The sequence below is a fragment of the Lynx canadensis genome, chromosome A3 (genome assembly GCF_007474595.2).
Source record: "Lynx canadensis isolate LIC74 chromosome A3, mLynCan4.pri.v2, whole genome shotgun sequence".
Classification (NCBI taxonomy): Eukaryota; Metazoa; Chordata; class Mammalia; order Carnivora; family Felidae; genus Lynx; species Lynx canadensis.
The window spans coordinates 116,845,885-116,868,869 of record NC_044305.1 but is presented as its reverse complement, the minus strand read 5'-3'; the positions used below and the strand labels follow the sequence as shown (position 1 = coordinate 116,868,869).

The 22,985-nt window shown below is 38.5% G+C and overlaps 1 protein-coding gene and 3 non-coding genes across 4 annotated transcripts in view; all 4 read left to right on the top strand.

The window, feature by feature from the left end:
* The window catches only part of WDR43 (WD repeat domain 43), a 47,067-nt gene that overhangs the window by 10,038 nt on the left and 14,044 nt on the right, over positions 1-22,985 (top strand). The window contains exons 3-11 of the mRNA XM_030311384.2: positions 2,423-2,544; positions 7,412-7,532; positions 8,517-8,656; positions 14,874-14,976; positions 15,745-15,809; positions 18,547-18,718; positions 20,232-20,318; positions 21,188-21,319; positions 22,815-22,946. Of these exons, the coding sequence (XP_030167244.1) occupies positions 2,423-2,544; positions 7,412-7,532; positions 8,517-8,656; positions 14,874-14,976; positions 15,745-15,809; positions 18,547-18,718; positions 20,232-20,318; positions 21,188-21,319; positions 22,815-22,946 (1,074 nt within the window). The remainder of the gene's footprint in view (positions 1-2,422; positions 2,545-7,411; positions 7,533-8,516; positions 8,657-14,873; positions 14,977-15,744; positions 15,810-18,546; positions 18,719-20,231; positions 20,319-21,187; positions 21,320-22,814; positions 22,947-22,985) is intronic.
* On the top strand, positions 7,910-7,994 carry LOC115511361. Its single transcript, XR_003968023.1, has one exon. It is a non-coding gene; the product is annotated as a small nucleolar RNA SNORD53/SNORD92 (small nucleolar RNA).
* LOC115511359 lies at positions 20,777-20,856 on the top strand. The gene has a single exon (XR_003968021.1). It is a non-coding gene; the product is annotated as a small nucleolar RNA SNORD53/SNORD92 (small nucleolar RNA).
* Positions 21,613-21,688, top strand: LOC115511360. Its single transcript, XR_003968022.1, has one exon. It is a non-coding gene; the product is annotated as a small nucleolar RNA SNORD53/SNORD92 (small nucleolar RNA).

Here is a 22,985-nt window from a genome sequence, read left to right as displayed (position 1 = left end):
TAGTAAGAAGGGAATCTCCCTTATTTCCTCCCTCCTCTCCAAGTCAAGTGTGATCTTCGTGTAGGCTTTTACCCCACTGTAGTTGGGAGCCCATCCTTTGATTTTATCAGTCTTGTGATGAGCAGGTACCTAGCCGTCTGTGCAGTGTGATAGTTGCTTTACTCAGTTACTGTGGTTGTGGACATAATGCTGATGGAGCCTAGAACTCCTTTTTAGATCATTTTGGTATTTCATGGGATTATACATAAATCTTTTTTTTAAACTTTATTTTTCAGAGAGAGAGTGTATGCGTGTGTAGTGGAGGGAGGGGCAGAGAGAGAGGGAGACAGAGAATCCCAGGCAGGCTCCATGCTGTCAGTGCAGAGCCTGATGGCAGGGCTCGATCCCGTGAACTGTGAGATCATGACCTGAGCCAAAATCAAGAGTCAGAAGTTAAACTGACCGAGTCACCCAGGAGTCTCTATACATAAATCTTTAATAGGGAATGAGTTTATTAAATAGTAACCAAGGAGGTCAGAGTAAAGAGTGTTGGGATGATATGGTGAAATAGAAAGGGATCAGGCTTTGGACCTAGTCTGTCCTGAGGTTGAATCCTTCTAGTTATGTGGTCATGGATAAGTAGTTTGTCTTCTCATTTCTTAAATGGGTATTCTATAACCTATCTTGCATGCTTTTATTGGGATTTAGATGTAATAGTATATTGTATTGGCCTAGTGCAGTGCCTGGCATATAATTGGTATTGTGTAAATGTTTATTGAATATGTAAGTGAATGAACAAATGTACAGTTGCTAGATTGTTTTTCAAAAGGGCATACTAGCTCCTATCAATGTATGATAGTGGTATTTTTTTCTGCAACCCTACCACTATGGGTATTACAATGCTAATAAGCAAATTGCTAGATGGACAGACTGAAAATGTTACTTTGTTTTGCTTTATATCTCTTGGATTACTACTTTTGAAAATTTTATTTTCTTTAAAAAAATTTTTTTGATGTTTATTTATTTTGAGGGAGAGAGAGAACAAGCGGGGGGATAGGCAGAGAGAAGGAGAGACAATCCCAAGCAGGCTCCGTTCATCAGCACAGAGCCCAAAGTGGGGCTTGAACTCATGAAATGTGATATCATGACCTGAGACGAGATCAAGAGTCAGACACTTAACTGAGTGCACCACCCAGGTGTCCCTGAAAATTTTATTTTCTTACTAAATTCTTTCAGTGGAATTTATCTGTGCATGTTTTTTTATTCAGTTCTTTGTGTATGTGTCTATGATATAGGATCCTATGATACAGGATTTAGTTCTTTGAGTGGATAGCTCATATTAGCGAAGGGAAGTATCTGAACTTAACATTTATTTATTTAAAGTTTATTTATTTTGAGAGAGAAGGTTTGTGTGCATGAGCAGGGGAAGGGCAGAAAGAGAAGGAGAGAATCCCAAGCAGGCTCTGTCTGTGCTGTCAGCGTAGAGCCTGTGGAGCCTGACGTGGGGCTCGATCCCACAAACTGTGAGATCATGACCTGAGCCAAAATCAAGAGTCAGCCACTTAACCGACTAGGCCACCCAGATGCCTTTGAACTTAACATTTAAAACTATTTTTCTTTTGAGGTAGGAAGAATCTATGTAATAGAAGTAGTGATTTTGAGTTTTATCCTTAGCTTACATATGTACGTGATGTTGATTCATGTATTCGTTTAATTGATGTGAATTCGAGTAGAGTGAAAGTCACAATTGCTTACAGTGTAGATGATTTCGCAGCTTATTCTGCCGAATAAGTTTGTCCCAGAATGTGTGTGAGGTGGGTGGGAGAGTTGAACTTGCTCTTCCCCAGTTGATGTCTCCATTCCTGTGTGCCTCTAAGTGAATGAGCATCTTGCTATGCTGAGTATGTTAAAGTCTTGTTCGTATCGTATTTTCCTTAACACAAGGAGATATTTTGTGTTTACTTGAAGAAACAGTGATTTCTTTATTGAGATGGTTTTGATAGTTTTTAAAAAAGGGATTTTCAAGGATAGTTTTGATTAGATGTGGTTTTTACCTGAAGTACTGACTTTAAACTCCAAGATTTGACTTTACTAGTTCACTCAAGTGTCACAAACTTTCTGCCACTGTACATGAAGTATTTTATCTTGCCTTAGTGCTGGCATTCTTGTGAAAAGCAAGTGGCATTTAGGACTAGCATTCTTTGACTTATGATGTGGAAGTGTGTAAAAACATAGAAGGGAAGCAGAGAAGGGAAAATTAACATTTGATGTATTTATAGCTGATTTATCTCATTTTTGATGTTGGAAATGGATAGATGCAGGGTAGGGTGTTTTTGGTTAGGTTAACGCCTGTCTTTTTTGTTAACTCTTTGTAATGATTCCAGGGTGTAATTATGTTCTATAAGACGAGTTTCTTCTTTTAATTTTTTTTTTTGACCTTTAGAGTGGTGGACATGACAACAAGGTCAATTGCATACAGTGGCATCAAGACAATGGCTGTTTATATAGTTGTTCAGATGATAAACACATTGTGGAATGGAATACACAGACATGCAAAGTAAAGTGGTGAGTAACATTGATGGTTCTATGGTATTGGGTAACTTGGTTACTGTTGGAAATTCATTAGAGTTTGATAAATCAAGACTATTCTTGGCTGTAGGTAAAGTCTGATATTGGACACAGGGAATGTAGATACTAATGAGGGTATAGACTTTTCAAGGAACTTTAAATCAAATCAGGCATGCAAGATTTTAGTACATAAACATTAAATAAATGATGCAAGAGTCAAATAACTGCACAAGAGAAAACATAAGGTAGCAAGTAATTACTGGTCAAATGAGGTGGATAGTGTTGGCAAGGCCTGGTGGAAGAGAAGGGATTTCAGTTGGGCGTTCTGGGAGAGGTATTATTTGGATAGAAGAGGATGGGGGAAGGAATGTGGGGAAATGGCAAGACCAAAGTCTGGGGAAAAAGGAAGTGAAAGATTGGAAGATTTATGTACTAGGGAATAATGACTGGTAGAGGATGTGGGCCAAAGTATATTAAGAATCTGGCATTAACTGTCATAGATAAAAAATCTCAACCAACTCTTCCAGTTTCAAGCACGTAATCCTGTGATAGGCTTTATAGTAAGTGTTCAGTAAGTGTTGAATTAGTTCAACTTGTGTAGATAAGGACCCTAAGAAGGATAATGGTGCCTGTGGTCTTATCACTAATAAATGGCAGGGAAGGAGTTCATATCCTGCTGTCTTGAATTCTGGTACAGTGCTTTTCTACTATATTAAAACTACTTAGAGGTTTGGATTCTATGTCGTAAGCAGGAGAGAGCCACTGAAGGTCATGTCTTGGGAATAAAGTCACCAAGATAACGCTTTAGGAAAAGGTGATCTGCCAGCACTGTCTAGAGTATATGGAAAGGAGCAGGTTCAAAGGCAGAGAAGCCAGATTCTAGGTGGTTGTGGTAGTTTAAATGTAGGATGGTAAGAGTGGAAAGTGAGAGTGAAGAAGATAGCAACAAGTACATTTGGGGAGCCTGAAAAGGGGAATTAAATGACAAAAGAAGTTAAATGTAACCATTTTCAGTTTTGTGAACTTACTAGGCAAGTGGTGTGGCACAGTTCATAGAAATTATAGCCAGAAGAGGGAAATGGATGTTGAGTTTTAAACAAGTTGAATTTGAAATAATACATGAAAGTCAAGAGCCAGCAGATGGGGTGGTGAATAGAGGCTTAGAATTTGAATGAGGGTTTGGGGTGGAAGGTGCAGATGAATAGGTCATCTCCCTAGAGGTTCAGTAAGTTTTTGTCTCCATTTATCTGTTGCATCAGTTTCCACACCGATGACTGTCAGAAACACCTGTGGAGATTCCCACCACTGGGTCTGGGGTGGGGGCCACACAACTGTATTTTTAAAATGCTGCATGGGTGAAAGTTCACAATGTTAGGTGCTTCACATAGGGACTAATGTTTAAGGCTCTGTTCAGTGCATTCTACACAGTATTGTATTTAACCATAGCACTCTGAGTGGGCTCTGTTCCTGTTTTACAGTTGAGAAATGGTTGGGTCAGAGCCTGAGCTCTCATGCACACTACTATCTCATAGTGTTGTGTTCCCAGCTCCATTCTTGGCATTCCTATGCTGCTGTCAGTGGATTGTGTACCATTTTAGGTACTATGTATTGACTTCTATGGAAGATGAGGATTTAGTTCTCACCCTCTCCATTCTCCCAACATCACAGTTTTTTGTTTTTTGTTTTTTTTTTTTTTTTAAGTTTATTTTTGAGAGAGCATGAACCAGGGAGGGGCAGAGAGAGAGGGAGACACAGAATCCCAAGCAGGCTCCAGGCTCTGAACTGTCAGCACAGAGCCCGACGTGGGGCTTGAACTCACGAACTGTTAGATCATGACCTAAGCCTAAGTTGGACGCTCAACTGACTGAGCTACCCAGGCGCCCCATCACAATTTTTTGATGAAGGGCTATTTGTTTGCATTATGACTGCTTAAATATTATTACAGATAAGCCTTGTACTCTACTAGGTTTATATTTTTTGGCACAAAACTCTGCTTTTCTTGGGGTTTATAATTTCCTTGTTGTTCATTTGCTTAGTTTTCTATATACTTGTCGTTAGCTCGTTTTCACCCTCACAGTTGCATGTTATTTTGGAGCACATCAGTTATTCAGTTAATTATATTATATTTCTTGGAGGACTTCTCAGTCACCTTTCAAGGTCTGCTAAACAGTGAGGATCCTGGGATTTTCTTACATTATCATCCTGAAAATTCTCTTGTCAAATGGAACCTCTATTTCCTAGGTCCCATTTTTCTCTTTGTTGGGTTACTCTCTTTTTTGTGAAACACATGAATTGGTGGCTTCATAAGAAAAGTGTGTTGATGGTAAATTTACTGAGATTTTGCTTGTCCACCAGCGCCTTTATTGTACCCTCACAGTTAATTCTAGTTTGAAGATATGGAATTTTAGGTTGGAAGTAATTCTCCTTCAGGATTTTGAAGCATTGGTTCGTTGGTTATTTTTTCTTCATTTTTGAAGAAAATTGCTCTTCATTTTTCTTTCTTTTTTTTAGTGTTAATTTATTTTGAGAGAGTGAGTGTGAGCAGGGGAGGGGCAGAGAGAGAGACAGAAACCTCAAGCAGCCTCCCTGCCCTCAGTGCAAAGCCCTGGGCTGGAGAGGGGAGTGGGGCTCTGTCATGAACCGTGAGATCATCATGACCTGAGCCAAAATCAAGAGTTGATGCTTAACCAACTGAGCTACTCAGGCACTCCTTCATTTTTCTTGTAGCATGTATTTGATAATTTCATCTTCTCTGTTTTTTTGATCTTTCTCTAGTACAGTCTGTTGTAACTTAGATATTGCATCTCCTGGACTGATCCTTTAGGTTTCTTTGTTCTCTCTTAGTTTCCCTTTTGTCTTTTTCTTCTGTTACCAGGGAGATTGCCTCAGTTTTACCTTCCAAATTTTCTGTTGAAATTTTACATTTCTCTAACCATATTCTTAATTTCTGGGAGATTTGTTTTTTGTTCTCTCAATGTTTCTTTTTGTTGCATCATGTTTCTTTCATGGATATAATATTTTCTAACTCTCTGAAGATAATAATTACGGGATTTTAAAGTATTTTTCTTTTGTTCCTAACATCATTTCCCTCTTGAGGATGTGTTGATTTTTGTTTGATTTTAGCTTCTGTCTTTTATGTTAGTTAAAGGCATTCTTGAAATGACGGGGGATCCTTGGCTGCCTGTTGCTATTTGAAAATGAAACATGAAGAAACTGATTGGAAGGCTTGTGTAGGTGGCAGCTCAATTGCTGGGCTTCATTTGTGGAGTGAGGGGGAAGCCTTTGAATGTCAGTATATGTGGGTTATTACCTTGGCACCGGTCACATTTCCTAGAGAGGAATCTTCTGATTAGTGCTTTTCAAGCTCTGATGTGCACGTGAGTTACATACGCAGATAGAACTGATTTAGTAGGTCTAGGTCGGGTTTGGGAGTCCATTCTTAGTTCCCAGGTGATGCTGGTGTAGGAGGTTACACTTTGAGTTGCAGAGCTCTTAATGGAGGCTGGGGAGGGAGCTCAGCAGTGGTGTTAGCTCTTTGCTAGCATTTTCAGTGCTGAGTGAGGAGATAGATTCAGGGACACTTGTCGGGGTGGTGATCATGTCTTTTTTTTATATGTATATTAAGTGAATAGGGGTTGAATAATGAATATAAAATGTTGAAGCTGTGGGAATTGTTGAGAAATTATCAAAAATGTTAGCAACTGAAAAAAGGGTGAAGGAAAAAGTGTCCTGTATTATTGCTGCATTTCCTTGATTACTAGTGAGGGTGAGTGTTTTCATGTTTATTGACAATTTGTATTTCTTCTATGAATTGCCTGTTTATATCTTTTGTGTATTTTTGAGTTTTTTTTTTAATCTGATCTAGTTTTTGAATATAAAGAGCTGTTTATGTATTCTGAGTATTAATCTTTTTCCTGTAGTATATATTTTTGATATTTTCTAGCTTTTTGGTTTTAAATTTATGACTTATTTTGTGGTACAGAAGTTTTACTTATTTAAATCAGGTTATTTTTACCATTATGATTTCTGGTTTGTAATTGCTTTGGAAGGCCTTTCCTAAAACAGGATTATAAAAACACTCTCCTGTGCACTTTTTAATACTTATTTTTAATCTGTTAGCTTTAGTCAAGTTTTTTGTGTGTGTAGTAGAAGAGAGGAATCTACTTTTGTTTTTCCAAATGAGTAGTTTGACATACTCCAATGTGATTGGCAGAGCAGTGTGTTTTCTTTTACTTTATAATTCATGTCTTTGGTAAGAGGATTGCTACTATTATTTCTTGATTTTATAAGTGAATAACCAAGCTCCTTGTTTATTTATATTAATGTGTGCAACAAAGTACAAAGACTCATGCCAATCATATTTCAGGTATTAGAAGGGGATCATCTATACTTGACTTATTTTACTCTGTCAGATGGGAGTGCACCTATGTTGATTTGAGGTAGAAATAACCTTTTTGGACTGTAGCTTGAGAAGTAATTTGTGCTGCTAAGTAAATTAAAGGCCAGGCTTCCACATAGTGTGGGAACCATGGTGGGGATAGGATGGACTTGTGGAGGTCCAGCCAGCCAGGTAGTTTCCTGGGCATTAACAAAATCCACTTCATACACAGGATACACAGCTACCCATTTTTGTATTCTTAAATCTCTTACTCATCCATTTTCTGGTACCTCTTGAAAATCTTTGGGTAGGCTTTACCTTAGTGTTAGATTCAAGGTTAGTCACCTTACACAGGCTTTTAGGGAATAATTGCATGGAACCTTAAGTGATATTTTTAATACCTTATTTGTTTTTTGTTACTTTTTTGCTCCGAATAAAGTTTTCTCCCCATTCATGGAGATGTTTCTGTTTCTCTTCACTTTACAGCAAATGGAAAGGTGACAACAGCAGCGTCAGTTCCCTGTGTATTAGCCCAGATGGAAAGATGTTGCTTTCAGCTGGTCGAACAATCAAACTATGGGTTTTGGAGACCAAAGAAATCTACAGAGTGAGTGAATCAAATTAGTTGTAAGCCTAACATTTGTCTAGAGTAAGTATGGAGAAGGGCAGAAAGTCTGAGCCATAGAATGTCATTTTAAGAGTACAGATTTGTTATTTTCAGGCATATCAAATAGTAGAATCAGAAGATGAAAGTTAGCTTCCAAATCGGTGTGTTGATATAGGTTAGATGTGTCCGTTTCACATGCATTTGAGAAATGAATAGAACAAATAAGTAGAATTTGAATTAAAAATCTTTTACTCTGCTGTATAATGATATACTAGGTTTGATTTCTTCCTTGCATCTTGTATTTACTACATTTGCAGTATTTGACTATGGGGATATGTAGTATTATATTTTTGAGTGTGCTACGGGGTGTATATTTGGTGCTGTGATGATGCCTTAAAATTGTGGTTTCGACTCACTGAGAGTAAAATGAAGACCTACAATTCCTTGGCTGTGTCTGAGCACCCAGATAGAATTAAGCGGGTCTTTAATGCAGGATGGAAAAAATAAAGATTATGGGTAGGGCCATGGGAGTTGTTAGGGCATGGTGATTTTCAGATGGAGTTTTAATTATTTTTTTATTAAAAAATTTTTTAATGTTTATTTTTGAGAGAGAGAGTATGAGCAGGGCAGGGGCAGAGAGAGAGAGAGAGGGAGACACAGAATCTGAAGCAAGTTCCAGGCTCTGAGCTGTCAGCACAGAGCCTGACGTGGGGCTCGAACCCATGAACCACAAGATCGTGACCTGAGCTGAAGTCAGAGCCTTAACTGACTGAGCCACCCAGGCACCCCTCAGGTGGAGTTTTTGAAAGTACATGGAATGTAGCACAAATAATCTCAGTTGCTTAGAATTAAATTTAGCTGTTACCTTTAGTCTGGACTTCTGATTTCATATATGGATCATCTGTATTGTTTATGGTCCATAAGGACTCTTCACTTTTGTCACTGTTCTGTGTCCTCTCCTAAACGAGACTGAACTCTCTCTAGCACTTCACAGGACATGCAACGCCTGTTTCCTCACTCGTCTTCACTACTGTCAGACCTCCTAGTGAGAGCCAGCCCTTTGATGGGGTCACAGGCCTTTATTTCCTGTCAGGAGCAGTGCATGACCGGCTACTTAACGTCTGGTATGTAGTCTTGGGCCTGGGAGGTAGCGTTGCCTTGAAGGAATCTGTCACAGCTTGTATGGGTAATATAAATGATGAATGTGAGACTTGCTTTATTGTATTTAACGTTATATTTACCTTGACTTGTAATGAAGAATTGAGCCTGCCTAAAAAACCGACTTTATGAGAAAAATTTAAGAGCATTGTATCATAGTACCACATCCTTGCTTGCTTAGAGGTAGAGGGGTCTGAATATTTTTGTGACCGGGCACGTTATAAATAACATTCTTAAAAAATTTTAGGATAATGTCTAATTTTCTTGAAAAAGGACCATTGGGTTAGTGCAGTAATGTCTATTTACTGATGTTTTACTGAGGACATTTAATTTCTTGGATATGTCTGAGAATGCCCAGTAGTGCCCCCCTTTTTTCTTCTTCCCTTTTTTGTAGTAATTGCTGTTACTATTTTTCCTTGGAACTACTTTTTTTTTTTTTTTTTTTTTTTGAGATTTTATTTTATTTTTATTTTAGAGCACAAGTGAGGGAAAGAGAATCTTAAGCAGGCTCCATGCTCAATGCAGAGCCTGACTTGGGGTTTGATTTCATAACCCTGGGATCATGACCTGAGCTGAAATGAAGAGTCGCATGCTTAATTGACTGAGCCACCCAGGCGCCCCTTTAAAATTTTATTTTTAAGTAGTCTCTACAACCAATGTGGGGCTTGAACTTAACCCTAAGACCAGGAGTTTCATGCTCTACCGATTGAGCCAGCCAAGCACCCCTGGAACTACTTTTAAAAGTAAAAATTAATTTGGTATTAAACGGCCATCATAAAGTTTTTAAATTTAAGAAAATAAGGGTTTTCTTGGATTTTATGAGAACTGATGGTGAAGCTAACTTTTTTTAAACACCTGCTGTTCAGATAAAATAAGTGGAGATTTAAACAAGTAGTTTCTCATCCTAGTAATCAGTTAGTTGAGCATGTTCTTGATCATATAAAGTTACTATGAATTTATACCAAATAACTCAGAAGTGGGAATCATCAAATACATAAACCTTGTAGTTGGGTGGGGAAAGGTTCATAAGATCTAATGTGGACTTCTGTTCACCTTCAAACCATCAACTGAGCCATAGTCCTAATTATCCTTTCATAATCACATTGTGTTGGTTTTCTGTCCTGTGTCTGTTTTTTGAGGCATGCCTTCTGGGATAATTTAGTTTTATAATGTTTAACACTTACATAAGAAATTAGTAATGCCAGAAAGTTAAAATCTGCCACCAAATCCTCCTGACACTATTTGGATGTTCCAGTCTTAAAAATGCTTCACCTGTTTGGCTCCCTAGACCTAGGGGTCTCCAGCTACAAAATTTCTCCTTTAAAAAAAATTTTTTTTAATGTTTATTTTTGAGAGAGACAGAGTGTACGCGGGGGAGGGGCAGAGAGAGAGAGAGAGAGAGAGAGAGAGAGGGAGAGAGACACACAGAATCTGAAGTAGGCTCCAGGCTCCGAGCTCTCAGCACAGAGCCCAGTGCAGGGCTTGAACCCACAAGACGTGAGATCATGACCTGAGCCAAAGTTGGATGCTCAATTGACTGAGCCACCCAGATGCCCCTACAAAATTTCTTCTGTAAAAGAGAAATTGATTTTTGTTGTCTTAACATCCCCCAAATAGTATGTGTATGCCTGTGGGCTTCCTACTAACAGAGGAATAAACTTGAAAAATTAAAAACCCAAATTAAAAGGCTGCCTCCAAAGACCATTTATGGAAAACTTTGTGTTTTGTAGGTAGAGGAAGCCTAAGGTTCCCTGATGATTACCTTTGAAAGACACATTTCTGTTAGGAAATAACATTTGAAGGCTTCTTGCTGCTGAGTGAAAATTAAGCAAAAAAACACTTTCATATTACTGTAAGGACAGTACTATCCTGTTGTTGAGCTAAGATACCAGTTTCTTTTGTATAAAGTAGTCTTATGGCAGTGATTTTGAACAATGAAGTATAAATGGCTTCAAGTTAGAATGAGTATTGTTTTATGAAGAATTCATAAATGGGAATACTTAGAAGTGATCCAATAAAACTCTTAGTTTTCTTCTATACACAAAAATATTGAAAGATTGCTTACTGGTGAATATATATATTTTTTTAATGTTTATTTTTGAAGGAGAGAGCATGCGCGTGAGTGAGTGGGGGAGGGGCAGAGAGAGAGAGAGGGAGACCCAGAATCTGAAGCAGCATAGAGCCCGACATGGGGCTCGAACTCAAAAGAGCTCACAAGCCGTGAGATTATGACCTGAGCCAAAGTCAGTTGGATGCTTAACCAACTGAGCCACCTAGGTGCCCTTGTTTACTGGTGAATGTATAAAGTCTCACTAGTTGATAAAAACAAACTGATTGTGAATTGTGTTTGCAAATCATGTTTTTTTACTGTTAGTCTTTTTCTTTTTTTAATTTGTGCCTTAAATTTTTAAAATACCTTTATTTGGGTATAATTGATGTATAATAAACTGCACATGTTCTTCCTTTTATTTTAATGTTTATTTATTTTTGAAGGAGAGAGAGAGACAGAATGTGAGTGGGGGAGGGGCAAAGGGAGAGGGAGACACAGAATCTGAAACAGGCTCCAGGCTCTGAGCCTTCAGCACAGAGCCTGACGCGGGGCTCAAACTCACGGACCACGAGATCATGACCTGAGCTGAAGTCGGATGCTTAACCAACTGAGCCACCCAGGCGCCCCAGGATGTAAATTTTAAAAAATAAAAAATAAAATTAAGAAAAAAACAAACGTAAAACAAAGTTATTACAGACATTTGTGTATAAATCTTTGTATGGACATATGATTCATTTCTTTTGTGTAAATACCTTGAGTGCATGGGTAGATCATATGATATATATTTAACTTTTTAAGAAATTGCCAAGTTTGGGCCCCTGGCTGGCTTAGTCAGTAGAGCATGTGACTCTTGATGTCAGGGTCATGAGTTCAAGCCCATGTTGGGGCTACTGAAAAAAATTGTCAAGTTTTTTCAAAGTGATAGTACCATTTTTACATTTTACATTCTGACCAGCTATGTATAAGAGTGCAAATTCTTTCATATCCTCACCAATGCTTGATATAATCATTTAACCTTAGCCATTTTAGTAGGTATGTAATGGTACCTCCCTGTGGTTTTAGTTTGCATTTCCCTAATGCCACTCACGTTGAGAATCTTGTCCTGTTTGCTATCTGGATATGTTTCTTGATGAAGTATCTGTTCATATGTTTGGCCTATTTTTTAGTGGGTTTGTTTTCTTACTGAGTTTTGAGAATTCTATATATATTCTCAATATAAACCCATTATCAAGTATATGCTTTGCAGATATTTTCTCCTAGTTTGTGCATTGTCTTTTCGAAGAGAAGTTTTTAATTTTGATGTAGTCCGGATCATGTTTCGGGATCTTTGCTTAATCCAAGGTCACAAAGGTTTTCTTCTGAAAGATTTAGTTTTAAGGCTTGCATTTTGAGCTAATATGTGTATATGGTACATGGAATGATTGACAGTTTTTTAAAAATTTTTATTTAAATTCCAGTTAACATACAGTGTAATATTAAAAAAAAATTTTTTTAATGTTTATTCATTTTTGAGAAACAGAGTTAGAGTGGGGGAGGGACAGAGAAAAGAGGGAGACACAACCTGAAGCAGGCTCCAGGCTCCAAGCTGTCAGCACAGAGCATGACGCGGGGCTCAACTCACAAACTGCAAGATCGTGACCTGAGCTGAAGTCGGCCGTTTAACCGACTGAGCCACCCAGGCGCCCCGACATACAGTGTGATATTAATTTCAGGTGTACAGTATAGTGATTTAGCACTACCATAAATACCCAGTGCTCATCACAAGTGTACACCTTAATCTCCATCACCTATTTAGCCCATCCCCCACACCCCCAACCACTAGTTGTGTATAGTTAAGGGTCTGTTTCTTGGTTTGCCTTTTTCTCCTCTTTGTTTGGTTTCTTAAATTCCACATATGCGTGAACTCATACAGCATTTGTCTTTCGCTGACTTACTTCACTAAGCATAATACTTTCTAGTTTCACCCATGTCACTGCAAATGGCAAGATTTCATTTTTTATGCCAGTGTGTGTGTGTGTGTGAGAGAAAGAGAGGTGTATATCACATCTTTATCCATTCATCAATGGGCTGTTTCCATAATTTGGCTATTGTAGATATTTGGTATTGTAGAAATATCAGGTGCACGTATCCCTTTGAGTTAGTATTTTTTTTTTTTTTGAATAAATACCTAGTAGTGCTGCTCTTGCTGGGTTATAGGACAGTTGTGTTTTTTACATTTATTTATTTATTTAGAGCGAGCGAGTGAGAGGCAGAGAGAGAATTCCCAGCATGCTCTGTGCTGCCAGTGAAGAGCTTGATGTGTGGGGCTTGATGCCACGGACTGCAAGATCATACCTGAGCCAAAATCAAGAGTCAGATGCCCAGTGACTGAGCCACTCAGGCACCCCTATTTTTAACTTTTTTTTTTTTTTTGCAAATGTCTATTTAGGGGAAAGTGGGGGGATCTGAAGCGGGCTCTGCACTAACAGCAGTGAGCCCGATTTGGGGCTTGCACTCAACGAACTGGGAGATCGTGACCTGAGCCCAAGCTCAACTGACTGAACCATCTAGGCACCCCCTTATTTTTAACTTTTTGAGGGAACTTCATAAGTTTTGCAGAGTGGCTACACCAGTTTGCATTCCTAAATGGATGGAAATTTATGTTCTTGTGTTAGGAATATCCATTGGTCTCAGTACCATTGGTTGAAAAGACTGTTTCCAGTGAACTGTTTTTGCATATATACATGGATATACACATACAGTTGGTTCTTATTTGCAGTTGTTATGTTGTATAAAGTCCTCATGAGCGCAGAGTTAGTGATACTGAACTGTGATTCCTCCGGGAGATATAAGGTTAGGTTTCTGCAAGTTTTGTTGGTTACGTTTTTGTCATTTAATCAATATATATAGTCTCATTTTATGTGTGTTTCTGTTTGAAAATACATCATGTATATAGTTAATTAACCCCTGTCAGAACAGAGTTTACCTAACAAATATTTTTTCCCTTAAGGCATATTACAGCTTCTTTTGCTCTTAGATACATGAGACAGCACTTGAGCACTATACTTAGGGCACTGTTTATTTTTTTATTTTTTTTGAGAGGGCACAAGTGAGCGAGGGGCAGAGAGAGGGAGGGAGAGAGAAGAGGGGCTCACTCAAATTGGGGCTTGAGCTCACCTGAAGTGTGGTGTGGGGCTCGTGTTAACCTGATGGAGGGCTTGAAGCTACAAACTGTGAGATCATGACCTGAGCCAAAGTCTGGTGCTTAACCTACTGAGCCATCCAGGCGCCTCCTTAAGGGACATTTTAAAAGTGAAATCACCAACAAAAACATGAAAACAAAATGAAAATACTTTTTAGCATTCTAAATAATACTAATGATACTAAATAATATAACACTTCTGTAGTATGAGAGCTGAAGGAAGAAGTCAGAGCATAGCCTTGTTGAACATTGTGGGCAACTCTTACTATTTTTCACTGCTTTGAGCATTTTTATTGCTCTGTTCAAGACTATGGAAGTTCCACAAATTCTGATTCGGAGGCTAACAAATTTTAGCAAGTAAGCAAATTCTCAAAGAAGGAATCCACAAATAATGAGGGTCATTTGGGTTAAATATACGCATGGGTCTATTTCTGGACTCTATTTTCTTTACATTGCTATTGTGTGAATTCTCAGATTAATCTATAGAATCAGTGTAAACCCAGTCAAAATCTCAGCAAACTCTCTTGTAGAAATTGACCATCTGATTTTAAAATTCAAAGAGAAATGCAAAGGATGTAGAATAGCCAAAACAATGTTGAAAAAGCAGAAAAAAGTTGGAGGACTCACATTGCCTGATTTCTGGACTTGTCAAGCTACAATAATCAAAACAGTATGGTATTGGCATCAAGATAAACAAACAGATTAGTGGAAAAGAATAGAGAATGTTACTTATTGTTTAAATCTGCATAAGGGCATTAGTGCTTTCTCTTTTCCCTGCAACCATGTTAAGTGGCAGTGACACAAATGGGTCTAAGTTTGATCTGTAGTCTCTTTATTTAGCTTTCAAAAGATGCGAAAACTATTGGGAATCTAATGCTGTTACTCCCATTAGGTGCTCATCTTTTTTTGTTGTTAAATTTCTTACTACCTAATCATGGGTTTTGTTATCTAGGCAGGTCCGGTCAGAAAACAAAGAAAAGAATGCAGTGATGTCTTTTACAGTTACAGATGAACCTGTCTATATTGACTTGACGTTGTCAGAAAATAAAGAAGAGGTAAATGGCTCAATTTTTGAGAATTTGTTTTTGGATTTCACAAATTATATTTTTAAAGTTAGTGTTTTGATGATTTAATGATTTGGGAAAGTAGGGGACATGAGGGAAGAAAGAACAAAATGTAACAAAAATCTTCTTGGACTGTCCAGAGTAACCATTAAATAAATGACTGTGGTGTGCACTTCCGAGCAGGGGGACCGTGTCCATGGTGTTTTCAGGGATCTTTTTTTTTTTCCAAAATTTTTTAACGTTTATTTATTTTTGAGAGACAGAGCATGAGTGGGGGAGGGGCAGAGAGAGAGGGAGACACAGAATCTGAAGCAGGCTCCAGGCTCTGAGCTGTCAGCACAGAGCCCGATGCGGGGCTTGAACCCACAAACGATGAGATCATGACCTGAGCTGAAGTTGGATGCTTAACCACCTGAGCCACCCAGCCACCCCCCGTGTTCAAGGATCTGACTGCTCTGACATGCGGGGCCTGCCAGTTTCTTTTGTCAGTGACTTTGCACTTGGTAGTGACTTTGCTCCTATAACTTCCAGGCTGCATTCTTCTTGTTATCTTCTTGGCTTAAACTTTTATTTCTATGCTTGGCAACAACTCCAGTTGTTTAGATGACAGTAATAAATTTTAAATGCAAGAGTTGTGCCACCTTGGTGTTCTGACTTTTTCTCTGGTTATTTAAAGGGGTGGGGAGGACAGTTGAAGTTTTATAAGTATATTATGAAGGCCATTCTCCATTAGAGTAATCAGTTTAATTTTTCTTTTAGCCTGTCAAGTTAGCTGTTGTTTGCAAAGATGGTCAAGTTCATCTTTTTGAACACATATTAAATGGGTAAGTACGAAATTTCTCAAGTCAAATTTGTTTTCTTTCCCTGACTTGTTACTCTTTTTTATTCCTACCTCAGTATTCTTTGCCTTACATTACTTTTCAGTTAGGTTGTTTTGAAAGAATTATTAATTATCCATATGACTATATACATTTCCAGTGAGGATTCAAGTTTTTGGATTGTGGACCGTTTCTTCATATTTGTGGGTAGTAAAGTAGTTTTATGATATATGCTTAGTAAATGTTGGCAGTTCTAATGATACATTTTGTTGGTTTACCTTAAAGTTTATACTTATTTTGAGAGAGAGAGAGAGAGAGAGAGAGAGAGAGAGTATGCATGCATGCATGAGAGGTAGTGGGGCAGAGAGAGAGGGAGAGAGAGAATCCCAAGCAGGCTCCGGTCAGCTTAGAGCCTGACATGGGGCTTGATTTCATGAACCGTGAGATCATGACCTGAGCCGAAATCAAGAGTTGGATGCTTAGGGTGCCTGGGTGGCTTAGTCGGTTAAGCATCCGACTTCACCTCAGGTCATGATCTCCCGGTTTGTGAGTTCAAGCCCCATGTCGGGCTCTGTGCTGACAGCTCAGAGCCTGGAGCCTGCTTTGGAATCTGTGTCTCCCCCTCTCTCTGCCCCTTCCCTGCTCATGCTCTGTGTCTCTCTGTCTCCCAATAATAAAAAAATGTTTAAAAAAATTTAAAAGAGTTGGATGCTTAGCCAACTTAGCCACCTAGGTGCCCCTCTAGTGATACATTAAAAATTTTTTTTTACCGTTGATTTATTTTTGAGAGACAGAGACAGAATGAGCAGGGGAGGGGCAGAGAGAGAGGGAGACACAGAATCTGGGGCAGACTCCAGGCTCTGAGCTGTCAGCACAGAGCCCGATGCGGGGCTTGAACCCACAAACGATGAGATCATGACCTGAGCTGAAGTTGGATGCTTAATAGACTGAACCACCCAGGCATCCCTCTAGTGATACATTTTAACTGAAAGTGGTTCAGTTGGAAAAGTTTGCTTGTGAACTTGGTAAAGCCTTGATTTCTAACTTTGATAATAGTTTCCCTTGCCATATATATGTGGATCAATGAAGCATGGCAATGCTATTGTTTTGGTGGACAGAAGGGGGTGTTGCTGTTAGCATGTGTAGTAGTCATAGATCTAGGATCAGTAAATTATGACCTGTGGGTCAAATCCAGTATGACCATACGTGGCCCCCCAAAACTAAAATATTTACTATCTGCTCTTTATAGAAAGCTTGGCAACCTTTGCCATTCTCTGTAAACGTGGTCTGAGACTCAATCATGTGAACTTTAAGATGGTTTCAACTTTTTGTCAGTTGGTATTCTTCCTTTTACAATCCTAATGTAGGAATTTATTTAAGTATAAAATCGTTATGAAGGCATAAAACATTGAAAAACATTTAGGATGTGTAGACAATAGGTTATAAAGCCTAATTCTCCCTGCATTGAGTTCTACTCCCTAGAGGTAACTTTTAACATTTTGGTGTGTAACACTTGAGGCCTTTATTGATACAGTCATACACGTATGTGGAACATATAACTAAGGGCCCAGAGATGGTGGGCTGCTGTGAGGAATTGAGCACCTCTCCATGGGCAATAGTAAGCTGTTGCTTTTATGCAGAAGACTGATAAGGTTTGACCTCATCAGGTATTAAGTGTTAAGACATTATTAAGCCTTTGAGTCATTCTGTTGGATGTGTTGAGAATAGACTACAGAGGGGTAGAAGACCAGAAATCCTGGATGGAGATGGTTGTGGAGTCAGGATAACTAGGAGGCATGAGCTAGAAGGATGGTGTGGTGCACCTGTTGGGAGTAAGATGTCTGCGGTGTGAGGAGTGAGAGGCTGAGACACAGTGAAGGGCGGGGCTGTTGGAGGCGGGAGGGTATGGAGCTGGGAGGACAGTGTATCAGAAGCATCATCAGCCTGCACGGTGGATGCAGAGACCAGACTGCTAAGAAAGGAATTCCTCAGGAGTAGTGTTAGAATGACAGCCACTAGAATCTTCAAGAAATCTGGGGGAGTGGCCCAGAAATCATTGGATGACAGCAGGAGAGGGAGGTAGCTGGTATCTGGTAACAACACTTACCCAGGTTTTAGAAGGGAAAGAGACAGACTATTCATCTTGAAATGTTTGTGAAGAACACGGAACACTCTTAAAATCATCTCATGCCTAGGCTTCTGACATAAAGGCTATGGAGAGAAAACAGCTACAGCTTGGGAGATCTGCCCTGATGTGCCAGCGTAGAGCAAGAAGCTGATGAAAGCCCTTGGATAAGCAGTAGACAATGGAATTTTTTATATTAGACGATGGAATTTTGTTGTTTATATTTTGCTGATAATTTTGCTCTTGGAACTGCATTGCGGAGGTCATGGTGAGGCTTTTGCGGGTTGGAAACAATTGGAAATGGGACTGATTGGAACAGGGCATGTACAGAGAGTCCTCTGGGACTGAAGCACAAGGCAGCGAGAGAGTACCTGGGATCTTGGCGCCCTTTATGGGGCTTGACAATGGGATGGAAGGGCACTTGGTGTCCAGGCAGATTTGGTGGTGAGGTCTTGCTAGATGAGGTCTTGACAGCAACACTAGTGGTGTGGGGATCCTGGTCACTCTGGTGATAGTGTGGGGGCCGCAGGAGGTTACATTTCTTGACTTGATGCCAGCTTCAAAGCATTCATATGAGACGTTTCAAATTTTCTAATCTATTTTTTTTTTCATTTCTAGATACTGCAAAAAGCCTTTGACTTCAAATTGCACAATTCAGATAGTGACACCTGGGAAAGGCAAGAAATCAACACCAAAACCCATTCCTATTCTAGCAGCTGGGTTTTGCTCAGACAAAATGTCATTGTTGCTTGTATATGGCAATTGGTTTCAGCCCACCATTGAGCGAGTGGTACGTAGATACTACTCTGGAGTAAAGCAAAATAGCATCAACGTGGACATGAAAAAAAAAGATGACCGTGGAGTGATTCATTGGTCTGCTTATTTGAATACTTAAAAAGAAGTCATGTATTTTCCTGTAACTGAAGGATCTTTCACTGGGTAGTTTATTTTAGTTTGTGAGAGCTATGTATATAATTTTACTTCACCTAGCATATCAAATATTTTTTTTCAATATATGAAATTTATTGTCAAATTGGTTTCCATACAACACCCAGTGCTCATCCCAAAAGGTGCCCTCCTCAATACCCATCACCCACCCTTCCCTCCCTCCCACCCCCCATCACCCCCTCAGTTCAGCATATCAAATATTTTAATCCTTAGTCGGTATGAAAAATTATTTCAGATATTTTATTCGCCTTTTTTTTTGGTATTCTGTCTTTGAAATCTGGTATATATTTTCACTTACGCACATACCTCAGTTTGGAATAGCCACATTTCAAGTGCTCAATAGCCCCCACATTTACTAACATTTTGGTCAGCACAGGGTATGAATGAATTTTACCCAAGTACCCAAAAGATACATCTTAATAAAAGAGCCTTTAGTAACAGTACTCATTGAGTTTTCTAAGTGGAAATGTAATGGGTGGTGCAATTACTTAACTTTTTTGAAAGTTTCTTTGGAGACTTTTGGTGAGTTATGGGCGTGTCCAATAGGTGATTTCTTTAGCTTGCATTTATACTGCTTTTATTCAGTAAGGCCTTCTGGGAGATGATGAGTGAAATATTATGTGCCCAAGCAAACTCTTGTGGAGTTTATTTTACTTTTTAAGAATTGAACACATGGATATGGTTTAATGAAAAAGGGAGAAAGGTATTAAGCTATAAACGTAACTCTCCGTGCTGTACCTGGACCCCCTAACCGTCCTCTGAAGATGCTGCCATTGTTTCCTGCTTGTTTTGTGTTCTACCAGATGCTGATTAATTATATGGGCACAGAACAGAGAATTACATAAAACCTTACAGGCTTATGGGTAACATGTACTTTGCTGCATCTGATTGTCCCCCTTGTAATGGCACATCAGGATTTAGAGATCCACCTTACAGCAATTTGTTCAGCAGTGCTGTCTTTGACTTGCTTGTGGAAAGTATAGTGGGGGGACCCTAAATAGCCCAGATTATTTTTTTACAAGGGTGACAAACAGGAATCTTTAAAAATCTGTTATAGTTTAAAAACCTCTTCATCTTTTAAAACTATACATGTGAAAAATTTGAGCAGTTCATAACCGAAAAAAGTACACATTATGCTTAATATCTTCAGAGTTGACCCACTTTTCTCTGCTGCCATCAGTCCGAGTAGTGGTCAGTCTGAGTGGCTGAGTTTGTGGGGAAGCTTTCTATACTTTTTTGTATTTTTATGAAAATGCACAAGTACACATTGGCTTTTCATGTTATTCTTATTCCCAATTGCTTTGTTTGACATTTCCGCCCCCTTTCTTCCCCTCTCCTTAAAATTATATTCCCAGGCTTTAAGTTCCAAAGAACCTCACATGTGTTTAGTAAGAGACATTTCAAACTGCTGGGCCCCCAAAGTAGAGACGGCTATTACAAAGGTGAGTGCATTTCGTATTAGAAGTTGAGAAAAAAGAGATTTGGGTGAATTGAATTGTTATATAATATTATGTTTAGACTCTTTAATACCCTCCTTATGATCTTAACAAATTGGTGAGATTAAGTTTTAGGTAACAAGATTATACAACTTCTTTCCTGTGCTTTTGATTTGTTGAATGAATGAGTGAATAGACAACTAAAAGTTAAAGACTTGGGAGTTAGTCCTTTACCTCGTGTATGATCATTAAATAAATACAACATTTGTCAATAACTTATTTTGCTGATTTCAGCATTTAAAGGAGGAATCCTGTATTTAAGGATATAAAGCCCTAAATGATGGGTTTGGAATTAAATACCATATTTAAGCTTATCATCATGATTTTTTATTTTGAATATAACATGGCATCTACATGTAGATACATGTTTGGCAGTTTAATAAGGAATAAAAAAAAGCCAAGACCTGCTATGATGACATCCATATATGGTTTCGCTTCTGGCTGAGTTTCAGAGATGACACCTTTCTCTTGGCTGTCTGAGCATTTCTGGCAAAGCTGGATTACTGGAGGTGGTAGTAAAATGTACAACTTCACTCTCTAATGTTTTTAAGTAATCTTTAAATGTTGTTTTTCCTGGTTTTTACTCATGTGCTATTGAAAACCTTAAAACTATAAACTTTCAAATTATAATTTGGAAACTTATTTACTAACATTCAATTAAAATTTGTGTGTAGTTCTTATCCTATTAAGTTAATTATGTTAAGATTTTCCAGTAGAAAAGCCAATTAAAAGCTGTTAGTTTTCTTTGGGGCTAAATCTTACAAGGACTAAGGCATAATTCCCTTTGTCACATGCCGGCTATTCCTGTTTAACAGGTGAGAACACCAGTGATGAATTCTGAAGCAAAAGTTTTGGTGCCTGGGGTACCTGGTCATCATGCAGCTATCAAACCTCTTCCTTCACAAACTGAGGAGGTAGAGAGCAAGAGGAAATTAGGGGAAAATGAGGTAATAAAATCACTGACCATTTTTGAGTTTGAAATGTAAGATTACTCATGAGACTAACAAATTATTGGGTAGAGCCAAACTTGAAACTTTAGGAACTTAACTAAGATTGCTGCTGGTTCCCTCTCTCATCCCGAGCAGCACAGGTTCAGAAATTCCAAATTGTAACCCGAGGCTTCTACTTGGCCACTGTTAATGGAGAAGACAGACTCTTACTAACTAAAGAGGGTGCTGTTTTGACCATTGTTAGCAGTCAGCTGGGTCACATAATTGAATACAGTACCTTAAGCCAGGACTTGCTGTGATGATTTCCATTGGGTTTCGCATGTTGCTGAGTTCCAGTGATGCCTTTTCTCTTGGCTGTCTGAGCAGTTCTGGCTAGTTTAGTGAGTGTTGGCCTTTAAAAGTGGTCATCACTATAACCTCTTCAAGTGCTTACAAACTTCATTTTTTCTCAGCTCCCTAGACCTTCCTGTGGTTACTGTACTTGTCTCTGTAGACCTTTTTCTTATGTGTCACCCTAAATGATGTGAAATTTTAATTGTTTTATCATTAGAGAAAGATTATGTTTCTTTACCTGATTTTAAATGTCTTCCTTTGTAGGGTGTGTGGGGGGATGGGGCTGAGTAGTTGTTCATTAAAATTATTCCTTAGTAACATGGTATATGTATTTAAAAATAACATGCCAACTTTCTTTAACTTGGCCTAGATCCAATTATTTAATTTCCTCCTGCCTTTTTTGATTTTTATGTTAACCTAAATAGGAGGCTTTGCCAGAGCCTATTTGCCATAGTAGTCACAGAGTATTTGTATTTTGATTTAGTTACTAAGAGGCAGGCAGAACATGGTTGTTAGACTTGTTTTAATAAGAGATAAGTTCTCTACAATTGAGTTTTTGTGTAGCAAATTGCATCCTGTTTATTTACACTTAAATTTTAGATTCTTTTATCAAGGGAACTTGATTTAGTAGAGCATAGCATCTTCTAGAAAATCATCATTTGGAACTACTAAAACGAAAAATAGGAAAAGACATTTTAAAAATTGTTTTGGGAACATAGTTGTCTTTATTTTTCATTTTCTTTTGATAATTTTCCTTTTTTACAGATCTGAGGCTGATAACCAGGGGTAGTTCTAGAAGGGAAAGTTCTTTTGATAATAGGTCTTTTCTTGTGCTTTAGTAATAAGATACCAGATCTGTGTATTTTTTGAATCTTCTTTAGAGAGATGTTTTTAGGAATTACATTTTCAAATCATGACTTCTCATGCACTTCCAGATCACTAGGATCTGGAACCTTGGATTGCAGATAATACATTGGTCTCCATCATTGGCTTTATGGTAGTAAGATCTTGTTGGAATGAGAAAGAGCTTGTTTGTGTTTTTCATTGTGAACCAGTCAGTGCTTTTGTTTTTTGAGACATAGGAAGGAACAAAGTAATTCGACCAAACTACTTTAGGCCTTGTCTAGATTAACATTAATAGATCATTTCTGTTCTGCAGATTAGCATTGAAGAGCGCCTGGGAGCACTGGATATAGATACAAAGAAAGAGAAGGATGACCTTCCACAGACAAATAGCTTTCCAGTTCTTCTCACACAAGGATTAGAAAGTAATGATTTCGAAATGTTAAATGTAAGTATTATAGCAGTTTTTAAAATGAATTAGGACAGT